Source organism: Microcaecilia unicolor, chromosome 1 (genome assembly GCF_901765095.1).
Source record: "Microcaecilia unicolor chromosome 1, aMicUni1.1, whole genome shotgun sequence".
In the NCBI taxonomy this organism is placed as follows: Eukaryota; Metazoa; Chordata; class Amphibia; order Gymnophiona; family Siphonopidae; genus Microcaecilia; species Microcaecilia unicolor.
This window is the reverse complement of record NC_044031.1, coordinates 472,334,810-472,347,436: the sequence shown is the minus strand read 5'-3', so window position 1 is coordinate 472,347,436 and position 12,627 is coordinate 472,334,810. Positions and strand designations below refer to the sequence as shown.

The following is a 12,627-nucleotide window of genomic DNA, read 5'->3' as shown; positions in this document are numbered from 1 at the left end:
AGGATAGAATATTGTTGTAAGAAGAAACAGCCTCGTTGACAGACGTGGATGGTGCCACAGTAGAGAGGAGGTTTGAAACATGGGAGGATAGAGATAAAGGGTCAATATCATGAAGATTCCTAGATAAATTAGATAAGATAGGACGGGATTGGGAGGGAGGAGATTTAAGTGTGAAAGTTATAAGATGGTGATCAGAGAGGGGAAGATCAGAGGCAAGGAAACTAGAGGGTTAGCTAATTAACTCTGCTAGGGGGAAATGTTTGTACTGTACTGGCGAGGTCATTTTCCTCCGTTTATCACACCAGTGACTAACTGCTCCAAGAACCGATAAATCTTTGTCAGTAACTGGACCCACCCAACTCGTAGGCAACTGAATGGGCCTAGGTGAAAAAACGAGTTTCCAGGAAAATCCATACATGGATTTTAATAGATTCCTATGGACATCCATGAGATCTGGTTTTTACTTTGTTCCCTGTATCATATTTGTTCACTCCAGTGAGTGGAGGAGTGGCCTAGTGGTTAGGGTGGTGGAGTTTGGTCCTGAGTAGAGACTTGCATGGGAACGGGGTTTGCGGGAATCCCGCGGAACCTGCAGGATTCCCGCAGGGACGGAAGCAGTTCTGCGGGGATCCCATGGGGACGGAAGTAGTTCCTGTGGGGTTCCCGTGGGGACGGAAGCAGTTCCTGTGGGGTTCCCGTGGAAGTGTATGCTGCACTTGCGCCAGCCTCTCACCTACCGAGTACCAAGTTCTTTGAGTGCTGTTTCCTCCTCCTCCTTGCTTTAACAGCACAGATGTGGAAAGCCTCCATTAAGGAGGTGGTAGAGATACAAATGGTGGTGAAATTCAAAAAGGCATGGGATGAACACAGAGGATCTCTATTTAGAAAATGGAAGTTATAGAAAACCTAAACTTAAATGGCTGCATGTGTGTGGATGTGTCGCATAACACTTACATGGTGACTCTGGCTGTGATGAACTAGGGCCCATACTGGGAGACCTGTACGGTCTGTGTCTCATAAATGGCAATCTGGTTTTGGATGGGCTGGAAAGGGTATAGACAGCAACGTTAGTGGCTGGAACATGAGGACAGTTCTGGACAGACTTTTACGGTCTGTGTCCCGCAAATGAGAAGATGAATAGGCTGGAGTGGGCTTTGAGGGCAACTCCAGTAGTTGGAACATAAGGATAGGGCCAGGCGGACTTCTATGGTCTATGTCCCAGAAACACCACAGAAGGACCATAATTAAGTATATAATATCACATTCATTGTTGATTTAATCATGAATTGATAATGATTGTGACTATTGGGCAGACTGTATGGACCGATCTGGTTTTTATCTGCTGTCATTTACTATTACTATTAATCCTCTCTGCTTCCAGGCTGATGCGCAGACCTCAGCTCTGACATAAGCATGAGCATCAGATGTCACCTGACCTACCGGCGCATGCATGTGGTGATCTCTTAGCACACAGTGCCAGTGAATCAGAGAAGTCTTATATGTGCGCACCAGAGTGTTCCAGCTTCCGTTCCTTCCTTGCCTGCAGTGCTGCGGCTCAAACACAGAGACTGCAAGAGCTGACAGGAATTTTTTTTTTAATGTACCATTAAATTCTTGTGGGTGAGGAGAGGTTAAGTTCTTGCGGGGACGGGTAAGATTCCCCACGGGGATGGGCTAGATTTCCTACGGGGACGGGTGGGGACGGGTTGGATTCCAGTGGGAACGGGTTGGATTTCTGTCCCTGTGCAACTCTCTAGTCCAGTGTTGCCAGGTGGGCGGTTTTACCGCCCAATTGGGCGGTTTTCCGCAACCTGCCGCGGAAAATTTTTGCCTGCGGCGGGTTGCGGTTTTTTGGGCTTCTTTTTTTTCTTTTGGGCGGTTTTCAGGCGTTTTTTTCGGCCGCGGGGGCGGGGTTAGTGACGTTTTGGGCGGGACAAATGACATTCTGGGCGGGGTCGGTGACGAGGGAGGCGGGGCCGGTGACGGGGAGGCGGGGCCGATGATGGCGGGGGTAGGGTTGATGACAGCGGGGGCGGGGTTGATGACAGCGGGGGTGGGGGTGTCAGGGGCGGGGTTTGAGTTTGGGCGGGTTTTGGGCTGGATTTAGGCTGGTTTGGGTGGGAAAAAAATTTTCCACCTGGCAACCCTGCTCTAGTCCTGAGAGTTTGATTCAGGCTCAGGCAGCTCCTTGTAACTACTACAACTACTACTATTTAGCATTTCTATAGCGCTACAAGGCGTATGCAGCGCTGCAGAAACATAGAAGAAAGACAGTCCCTGCTCAAAGAGCTTACAATCTAATAGACAAAAAAAATAAATAATGTAAGCAAATCAAATCAATTAATGTCAACGGGAAGGAAGAGAGGAGGGTAGGTGGAGGTGAGTGGTTACAAGTGGTTACGAGTCAAAAGCAATGTAACTCTGGGCAAGTCACTTAACCCTCCATTGCCCCATGTAAGCCGCATTGAGACAGCCATGAGTGGGAAAGCGCAGGGTACAAATGTAACAAAAACAAACAAAACAAAAGAAAACACCAAGAGCAGTCAACTTCTATAAAGTTGTCATGTCGAGAAGCATACTGCACACATATTTGTCATTTCTCAATTGTTGAATATAATACAGTAGAAAGCTCTAATTTATGACACCTTACAAACAAAAAGTAAGTTTGGAGTTGAAGTTGCAGAAACATAAAGCCACTTAAATGTTAATTTTTGTTGCATCTCTTATACCCCGCCCCTATGTAGGCTATACGTCTGCTGCGCTTGCGCTACTTAGCTAGAGAGAGGGGTGCCTGCCGGGAACGGGTTATACCATGATTAAATATTTACGGGGGGAAGATATCGATTAGCTTTAGAGGACGTATGTTAAATAGAACTCTTTCTTTCCCTCTCTGTCTAGAAGCTGCACTGGTAATACGAAATATACAATTTTGAGTGGGGAATTCAAGGAAGACAGTTATCAGTCTTCATCGTGCTCTTAGGGGATAATTATCGGTTCCCCTTTTTCTGTAGCGGTTGGGTTGGTCTTTCCTTCCTCCGCTCTCTGAGCTAGGCCTAAGCACTGGCAGTGGTTGTGTAGTAGAAGAGAGAACAGCGAGGGCGTTTTGTGTGAAGGAAGAGCGTGTTCGGGCTGCCTCTCGGTGAGGAGAGAGGGTTTTTTTTTTTTGTTTTTTGCCGTGCCTGGAAACTATGTCGGTGGCCTTCGCGGCCCCGAGGCAACGGGGAAAAGGCGAGATCACGCCAGCTGCTATTCAGAAGGTAACAACACAAAAGGCGGGCTCCGAAGGAAGCTGGTCTTTTCCGCCTACTTCTTATAATAATAATAACAACAGTACTTATCACTTTTATAGTGTTAGGGTGCGAAGGGAGAAGCCGCCTTTCTGCTAGGTAGTGCGGGAAATGACAGCTCTTCCCATCCCTAAGATCCAGTGGGTGGAGGCAGGAGTGTAATAGTAAATGATGACAGCAGATAAAGACCTCGTAGGGTGCATCCAGTCTGCCCTACAAAGTGGCCAGAGCCGTTCCCGCCACTGTGTGTGGGCCCCAGTCATATAGAGTGTATTGTATTGGCTGCAAGAGGTTCGTTCTCCGTGTTTGAACCCACGACTGGGTTTTGGACCGCTTACCATGATATTTTACACCCTTCTCCTCTCCACCTCCAGTGGGTGAGCTCCATTGCTTTAGCCTCTGCATCTAGTTCAGTCCCTTTAATGTGGAGGTTTAAAAATTCCCAGGGTCCCAGCAAACATTCTTCCTGCCTTCTTGAGTAGAGAGGTGTGGGCAACCTTCGAAAGCTAATCAAGAAGTGTATTAAGTTATGGCCAATAAAAGAGGTGGTATCTTATTTTCTTTTCCATGTTTTATTTTGTTTGATTTCTATTGATAACTTCCTGCCTTCTAAAACTCACTGCACCTATTTGGCTGCTTACTGTTTTTCTGCACCTTCAGGTGCTGTTTGGCCAACCGAATTTGAAGATGCTTAGTGGGGTGGGCAATGGCGCATGGTGATGATCCTATCGCTTTGCACACATTTGCTTTATAATTTGGGGGGCTGGGAGGGTTGCCAGTGTTGGCTGATGACATGGAAAATTGATGCCTCCTCATATGTTATATTGGTTAATACAACAGTCATTGTTGATATATCTGTTTCCCGCATGGAACCTGGGCAGTCCTAAATTAAAGAATATCTTAACATGATTCTGCTTTCCTCCCAACATTTGGGCCCTAGACAGATGCCTAGTTTGCTTTGTGTCTTAAGCCTTGGTTGAAACAGCAGTGTGGTAAGTTCTGTACCAGACAAACATAAAAGTAAATATAATGTCTGACTTGATAGGCTGTCTTTCTTGAGTTTTCAAACAAAGCAGTTTACAATGTTAAAGCAGGAAAGGAATGCCAGCACAAAATATAGGATAGGAGAATAAAGAAAAAAAAGCACAGTCATACTGAAAGAAGATTATGAATGCCATAGGAACTTTAGGGGAAGCTAGAGACACCATGCTGTCTTGAGACCAGTCAACCACAAACTTGTGTTTAAAAGGTTGAGCTATGTCCCTGATCATCAGATCAATGTCAGTCTATGTGAAGAAATAGGAGGTGCTCGCTCCATTCGCTGTGGCTGGTCCTGATACATTTAAAAAGTACATAAATGTGAGTAGCTTCACAAGCTTAGCTCAGGTGACTGTTGATATAATAAAAAAACAGGATCTTATGACAGTCCAATGTTGGCAGCACAGTTGGTGCTTCAGAGTCAACATACTGTATGAATATAAAACACATAAACCTATGAATCTTGATTTAGCTGTCTTTAGCATGCTATATATCATATATATAGTGTATTGTGTGGTGTCCAAAGATACTTAGGTTGATATCAGCTCATCTACTTCTGAAACTAACCAGATGTGGCTCATCATATATAAACCCTGCTTAACTCTACCTTCAAACTTGAATGAGCAGGGTTTTTATAAATGCCATAACTACCCTTATTACTAATGGAATTTAAAGAATTAACTCATCTTCATTTTGCTAAACTGTTTTTCATCTTATTAAATGCATGGATGCCTTGATGTCCCACTTGCCCTCTGAAGTGTTATACCTTGCTGTCCTCCTTGAGACTTCTTTCCTCCTGCTTCTCTATCTCTGTCCTATCATAAATGGCATTCCTTTCAATGTTCTAAATTTGCTTTGAAGCTTATTGTACACCGCTTTGACATCATTACTGGAAATCTGTATAGTAAGCGCAGTAAGCATGTGTCTAATCCTTGTGCAGTCCTTTGGTGTGACTGATGAGAGATGGTTATGATAGCACAGGTTTATTCAGGAGTTGAGGTCTGCACTTGAAACTTCTATAGGCACTTAGCTTTCTATAGAATACAGACTATGGAAAATAGTATGTTTTCAAGTGGCATACATGTAGCTGGAACTCGTAACTTACTAGCTAAATATATAAAACTGCATCACTTAGGATGAAGATCATCTGATCATGATCAGTATGATGTGAGCTATTATGTTTGGACTCTCATTATGGATGTTGGCTACTAACTTCTTAGCTTCAGGCACATGCAGCTCAATAGATGCTCAACAGGTTATAAAATTGATGTTTTACAGATTCGGATCATTCTGAAACAGGTGGTGGCATTTTCAGTGTGTAGGGGCAGAACCCATTGTGTTTGTTGGGATGTCTAAAATCATTTCATTGTCAAGGTCAGCTAAGTTTGATACTAGGGCTGTACCGAGTATTTGTATCTGATTAAATTCTGTCCCGAATACATTATTCATATTCAGCCAAATAGTGATTTAAATTCAGATATGAATAATCTAGAGCTCTACTGTGCTAAATCCTACAAAAGTAAACACTTGATCTCTGATTTCACATTGCTTCTTTTATTGTTTATGTTAAAGCTTAATGCCCATTATTCGTATTTGGTATTCATATTCCGCTAAATAATTTTCATTATTGATATTCGGCCAAATATTTCTGATTATGAAAATGCACTTTCTGTAACTGTATTCCCAATCCTCTCTGTCTCCTTCACCTTAAATATGTATTTCTCTTCTGGAATTGGTGATCACCATTATGGAAAATGTAAGTCACATTGAGCCTGCAAATAGGTGGGAAAATGTGGGATACAAATGCTACAAATAAATAACACATGCTCTTCGATACAGCTCTGATTCAGTATGAAATGGTTTACAAAATGTCATGAATTGTTATCAGCATGGATCGGACTCCGTTTTCTGTCATAACATTTGGGGCCCTGTTACTAAGTAGCTGTAAGGGTGCGTTAGTGTTTTTAGTGCACGCTAATGATTAGCACGCACTAAATGCTAAGTCTCCCATAGGAAAACATATGGGTCTGACATTATGTTTGTACTCTATATAAAATTTTGTTTATGACTTTTATTGCATGTTTTTATTTGCTTTAATTTTGTGTATGTTTATTTGGAACCTGCTTAGATTATCTAGATAATACAGGATATACACTTTTAAAGTAAAATCACATATGATTACCTCAAATCCTCCTACTCTTTTCATGTACAGAATTTTTTCACCCCCTAAACTGTACTGCTCTCTTGGGTATTTAAAGTAATGGTTAATGGAGTGGGCTTGGGAACTGAGTTAAATTCTCACTGCAGCTCCTTCTGACCCTGGCCAAGTCACTCAAATCTCTATTGTCCTGGATACAAAACTTAGATTGTGAGCCCACTAGGGACAGAAAGTACATGTTATATGTAAACTGTTTTGGTTGTACCATAGAATGGCGGTATATCAAATGCATGACTGCATTTTTTAGCATTCAATCTTAGCTTCCAAATTCTGGACCACTCTTCAAGCTTTGCTAGGTCTCTCCTCATGTTATCCACACCATCAGTAGTGTCTGTCCTATTGCAGATTTTGGTATCATCCACAAAGAGGCAAACCTTACTAGGCAGCTCTTTGACAATATTGCTTACAAAAATGTTAAAAGGAACTGGGCCAAGAACCGAACCTTCGACACATCTAATATAATAAAACGCACCGTGAACGTTCTGAAGACAACGTTCTGAAGTCACTCAAACATTACTTGAAGGGTTCGTGGATTCGTGGTGTGAAGCCAGCCAGGCTGCCAGCCGTCTCTGCCCCGCCCTCGCGTCATGACGTTGAGGGCAAACGTCATGACGTGGAGGGCGGAAAAAAAAACAAACAAAGCGCAGCGTCAGGGAAGGAGGCGGCGCTCCCGACGTCTCTAGCCTTCCCTTCGCTGTGTTCCGCCTTATTCTGACGTCAAGGATGACGTCAGAAGAAGGCGGAACACAGCGAAGGGAAGGCTAGACGTCGGGAGCGCCGCCTCCTTCCCTAACGCTGCGCTGCCGGAACCGCCGCCACGGAGGTAAATTTAAAAAAAAAAAAGGGATGTTGGGGGGAGAGAAGAGGGTGGGCAGTTGAACAATGGGAGCGGGAGGGCAGAGGAGAAACGACAGCAAGGATGCGAAGGGGGGGGGGAAGAAGAGGACGGGACAGGCTGGGACATGGGAGACAGAAGAGCATGGATGCGAGGGGGGATCATGGAAGGGAGAGAGGGGAATTGCTGGAAAAGGATGAATGGAGGGGGCAGGGGACAGAGAAGCATGGATGGGCATGGATTGAGATGGCAGGGCTCAGGGAGAGAGGGGAATTGCTGGAAATGGATGAATGGAGGGGGCAGGGAACAGAGGAGCATGGATTGGGAGGGCAGGGCTCAGGGAGAGAGGGGAATTGCTGGATAGGGATGAATGGAGGGGACAGATGGGCATGGATGGATATGGATTGCAGGGCAGGCCTCAGGCAGAGAGGGGAAATGCTGGATAGGGATGAATGGAGGGGGCAGGTGACAGGAGCATGGATGGGCATGGATTGGGAGGGCAGGGCTCAGGGAGAGAGGGGAATTGCTGGATAGGGATGAATGGAGGGGACAGATGGGCATGGATGGATATGGATTGCAGGGCAGGGCTCAGAGAGAGAGGGGAATTGCTGGATAGGGATGAATGGAGGGGGGCAGGTGACAGAGGAGCATGGATGGGCATGGATTGGGAGGGCAGGGCTCAGGGAGAGAGGGGAATTGCTGGAAAAGGATGAATGGAGGGGGCAGGGGACAGATGGGCATGGATTGGGAGGGCAAGGCTCACTCTCTCTCATATACAATGTCTTTCTGACTCTCACTCTCACACACTCTGTCTCACAATGTATCACATTCACTCTCTATGTGCCACACAGTCACTCACACACTCGCTTAGTCTCATACACTCACTCTCACAGAGAATCTGTGTCTCACACACACTCTCTCTCTCGCACACACACACACTCTCTCACACTGTCTCACATACACACTTGCACACACTCTCATTCTCACACACACACTCTCTCAAACACACTCACACCCAGACTCACTCTCTCTCTCACACACACACACTCACACTTTCACTCTGTCTCTCACACAGTCACTCTCACATACACTCTCCCAAACATACACACTCCGAGGAAAACCTTGCTAGCGCCCGTTTCATTTGTGTCAGAAACGGGCCTTTTTTACTAGTCACTTATAAAGTCCTTTTCCTTAGAGTGAGCTCCATTTACCACTACCGTTTGTTGCTTTCCACTCAACCAGTTCCTAACCCAGTCACTTTAGAGCCCATACAGATGGTACACAGTTTGTCATCTATGCGGAATTCTGTTGAAGGCTTTGCTAAACTCTAAGTATACCACATCTAATGCTCTCCCTTGATCCAACTTTCTGGTCATCCAACCAAAGAAGTTAATCAGATTTGTACAAGGCCTGACAATAGTAAAACCATGCTACCTCAGGACCTGCATTTTACTGGATTTCAGAAACCTTGCTATTTTCTGTTTAGAAGCTTTTCCATTAATTTACTTAACACAGAGGTCAGACTAACCATCTTGTAGTTTCCAACCTCCGCTCTTCTCCAGTCCTCTGGTTCTACTCCTGACTTTAGAGAAGTACTGAAAAGGTCAGACAGTGGAGCTGCCATAACATCCTTGTTCCTTGAGTATCCTTGGATGTATGCCACCCGACCCCCCATTGTTTTGTCCACTTTTACCCCCCACTTACAAAGCTGCACTAGTGAATGGGCTGTGTCAGTATTACTGTGCGGCTTTGTAAAAGAGGGAGCGGGGTTGTTAGCCAACAGCTAATCCAGCAATATAAAATTACAATTTAAACTTTTTTTTATTTTTTTATTAATCTAATCAGGCAGAGCACTTGATGCAAATAAACCAGAAAATAATGATCTCAATCTGCAATATATTCTTTTCAGAAAGACAGAGGTTTCTGAGGTCCATAGACTTTTATAAAGCTCTGAGATACTGACTCCCAGGTAGTCCAACTAACAGACCCCATCAGAAGTGCTACAACTTAAGAATTTTACATCACCTCTCCCTTTGAAGTGGAGGTTAAAAAAAAATCCCTAGAGTTAGCAACAAGCCCCCTTGTTTACTAAGCTGCCCGGCAATAAATAAATAAATTCAAAGTGAATGGGCTGTATTGGTGCTAGTGCGGGGTCAAGTTTTAAAGAAAAAAAAATAAGAAACTTAGGGCTCATTTTACTATGGTGTGCAAGCATTTTTAGCATGTGCTAACAATTAGTGCACACACCTTGTAGACACCTATAGGAATATTATAGGCGTCTATATGGTTAGCATGCGCTAATGCTTAAAATGCACTAAAAACTCTAATGCGCCTCTAGCACGGCTTAGTAAACAGGGCCCTATGCCCTTTCTACTAAATCTGGAAAAAATAAAGCCAACAACCCAGCAGTGAAAAGAAAAAAAAAAAGGGTAGAAACAACTTCAATTTGCAATATTCTCTCAGGAAGGCAGAAGTTTCTGAGCCTTCTACATTTTGGTTGCACAGTATCTGTTTAGGTTGCCAATACAAATGGCAGTGATAAATATGAGATATTGGAAGTCCTAGCAGAAACATAGGCTAGGTGCTTGTTTTCAAAAAGGAAAACGTCCCAAAAGTGGCACAAAGCGACAGATGGACGTTTTTCATGGGGAAACTGTCCAAGTCGAGATTTTTGAAACTCAGATTTGAGACAGTTTTCTCTGCTGCTTGTCTAAATCTCATGGGGGGGGGGGGGATTTGGGCAGGCCCAGAATTTGCACACTTTTCAGGGATAATAGAACAAGATAAAAACGTCTCTAGAGCAAAAATTGGCACTTTATCTGGACCTGTTTCAATCTTGACTAAGGCCCAGATGCACTAAACATTTTTCATCGTTAAATGAGCCCTTAAGGAAGAATTTCCTATCCTTTCCATGCACTAAAGCCTATTTTTTGACGGCAGTAGCAGCTAACGAAACTGGAATGCAAATGAGAAACTACCATTGAAATGTAGACAATTCGGAATGCACTAACCATACCGACGATAGCAACGATTCACTTACCGCCAGAAATTTAACGTCAGCTCAGACCTGTCGTTAAAGCCTGAGCTGTCATCTCCCCACTGCCCCCTGCATGATGAAAAACCAAATTGCTGGCATGTTTTAAAAGAAAAGTGGCTCCCTGCTTCCCTGTGCCTAAAATAAAAAAGGAAACTAAATTAAAAAAGGATCGGGAGGGGGCAAAGGCGCTCATCAGCAGCGTCCTGTATGGACGGCCTTGCCCCCCCCCCCCCCCCCCCCCCCGAAGTCCCTGCTGCTCCGTTTGTGAAATAAAAGCTTTTAAAAATGAAACCTTTGCAGTTGCTGGGCTCCCCCTCCCTTCCTGTGTCTCTCTTCTTTAGTCGGCAATGCTCCGCCTCCTGCCCTCCTCCACCTCCGTGCCCCGCCCCCCCGATTTCGTCCCCACCGGACCCCCCCTCCACCATAATGGCCGGTGCAGCGCCTCTCACCTATGTTTGAAGGCACTGCACAGGATGGATCAGCTATTCTTGAGCTCTTCTGTCTCCTCCGATGTCTCCTTCTTCCTGTGTCCGCCCTCCTCTGACGTCAGTTATCTACGTAGATAGCTGACATCAGAGGAGGGCGGACACAGGAAGAAGAAGACATCGGAGGAGACAGAAGAGCTCAAGAATAGCTGATCCATCCTGTGCAGTGCCTTCAAACATAGGTGAGAGGCGCTGCACCGGCCATTATGGTGGAGGGGGGTCCGGTGGGGACGAAATCGGGGGGGGGGGGGGCGGGGCACGGAGGTGGAGGAGGGCAGGAGGCGGAGCATTGCCGACTAAAGAAGAGAGACACAGGAAGGGAGGGGGAGCCCAGCAACTGCAAAGGTTTCATTTTTAAAAGCTTTTATTTCACAAACGGAGCAGCGGGGACTTCGGGGGGGGGGGGGGGGGCAAGGCAAGGCTGTCCATACAGGATGCTGCTGATGAGCGCCTTTGCCCCCTCCCGATCCTTTAATGTTTGTGGAGACATGCAGGGGAAAGTGGGGAGCCACGTGTTTGTGTTTTCTTTTTTTTCTTACGTTTCTGGCATGCGCAGAGCAGCCAGCATAACGCTTGGCTGCTTTGCGCATGCTTTACGAGCCGATTACCGACGGGGATTAGTGCATCGTTCTTTACAATACCACACCAAACTTTTTGGGGCTGTGTTTTTGGAGCATGCTTCGTTATTTCAGATTCGGTAAAGGTTTTTACGTTTCTGATTTTTTTTTACGTTTGCTTGATGCATCTACCCCTAAGTCACAAAAAGGTGCACTAACTACATAAGTACATAAGTATTGCCACACTGGGACAGACCAAAGGTCGATCAAGCCCAGCATCTTGTTTCCAACAGTGGCTAATCCAGGTCACTAATACCTGGCAAGATCCCAGAAAAGTTCAGTACATTTACGCTGCTTATCCCAGAAATAAGCAGTGGATTTTCCCCAAGTCACTTTAATAATGGTCTATGGACTTTTCCTTTGGGAAGCTGTCCAAACCTTTTTTAAACCCCGCTAATTGTCTTTACCGCATTCTCTGGCAATGAATTCCAGAGTTTAATTACATACTGAGTGAAAAACAATTTTCTACCGTTCATTTTAAATTTACTACTTTGTAGCTTCATCGCATGCCCCCTAGTCCTAGTATTTTTGGAAAGAGTAAACTCATATTTTATAGACCATTATCGTATCTCCCCTCAGCCGTCTTTTCTCCAAGCTGAATAGCCCTAGCTACTTCAGCTTTTCCTCATAGGGAAGTCGTCCCACCCCCTTTATCATTTTTGTCACCCTTCTCTGTACCTTTTCTAATTCCACTGTATCTTTTTTGAGATGCAGTGACCAGAATTGAACACCATATTCGAGGTGTGGTCGCACCATGAACCAATACAAAGGTATTTTAACGTCTTCATGTTTGTTTTCCATTTCTTTCCTGACTAGCTGATCACTGGAGGGATTGAAGCATGACCCCCTCCCATCCCCAAAGTTGTGACAGTATATTCCAGGCTCTGTGACAGCTTCAGATATTATGGCCATTCCTATCAGAGCAGCAAACTGGTCCCAGGAGTAGGCTAGCTGTCAGTGTAGTGGACTGTAGAGAAAGGGGCCCAGGTCCTTATCCCACTCTTAACTAGTACACTTGTGGTGGAAATTGTGAGCATTCCAAAACCCACAAAATACCAACTATACGCCACTACAAAAAACAGGTCTGCAGGTGTCTCCACAATGAATATG

At 44.9% G+C, this 12,627-nt stretch overlaps 1 protein-coding gene across 2 annotated transcripts in view; it reads left to right on the top strand.

The window, feature by feature from the left end:
- Positions 1–2,886: 2,886 nt before the first annotated feature.
- The window catches only part of SS18 (SS18 subunit of BAF chromatin remodeling complex), a 184,834-nt gene continuing 175,093 nt past the window's right edge, over positions 2,887–12,627 (top strand). The window contains exon 1 of one of the 2 annotated variants that reach the window (XM_030213670.1): positions 2,887–3,257. In XM_030213670.1, the coding sequence (XP_030069530.1) occupies positions 3,189–3,257 (69 nt within the window). In that variant the 5' untranslated portion in view covers positions 2,887–3,188. The remainder of the gene's footprint in view (positions 3,258–12,627) is intronic. The other variant, XM_030213676.1, reaches the window with a different exon arrangement.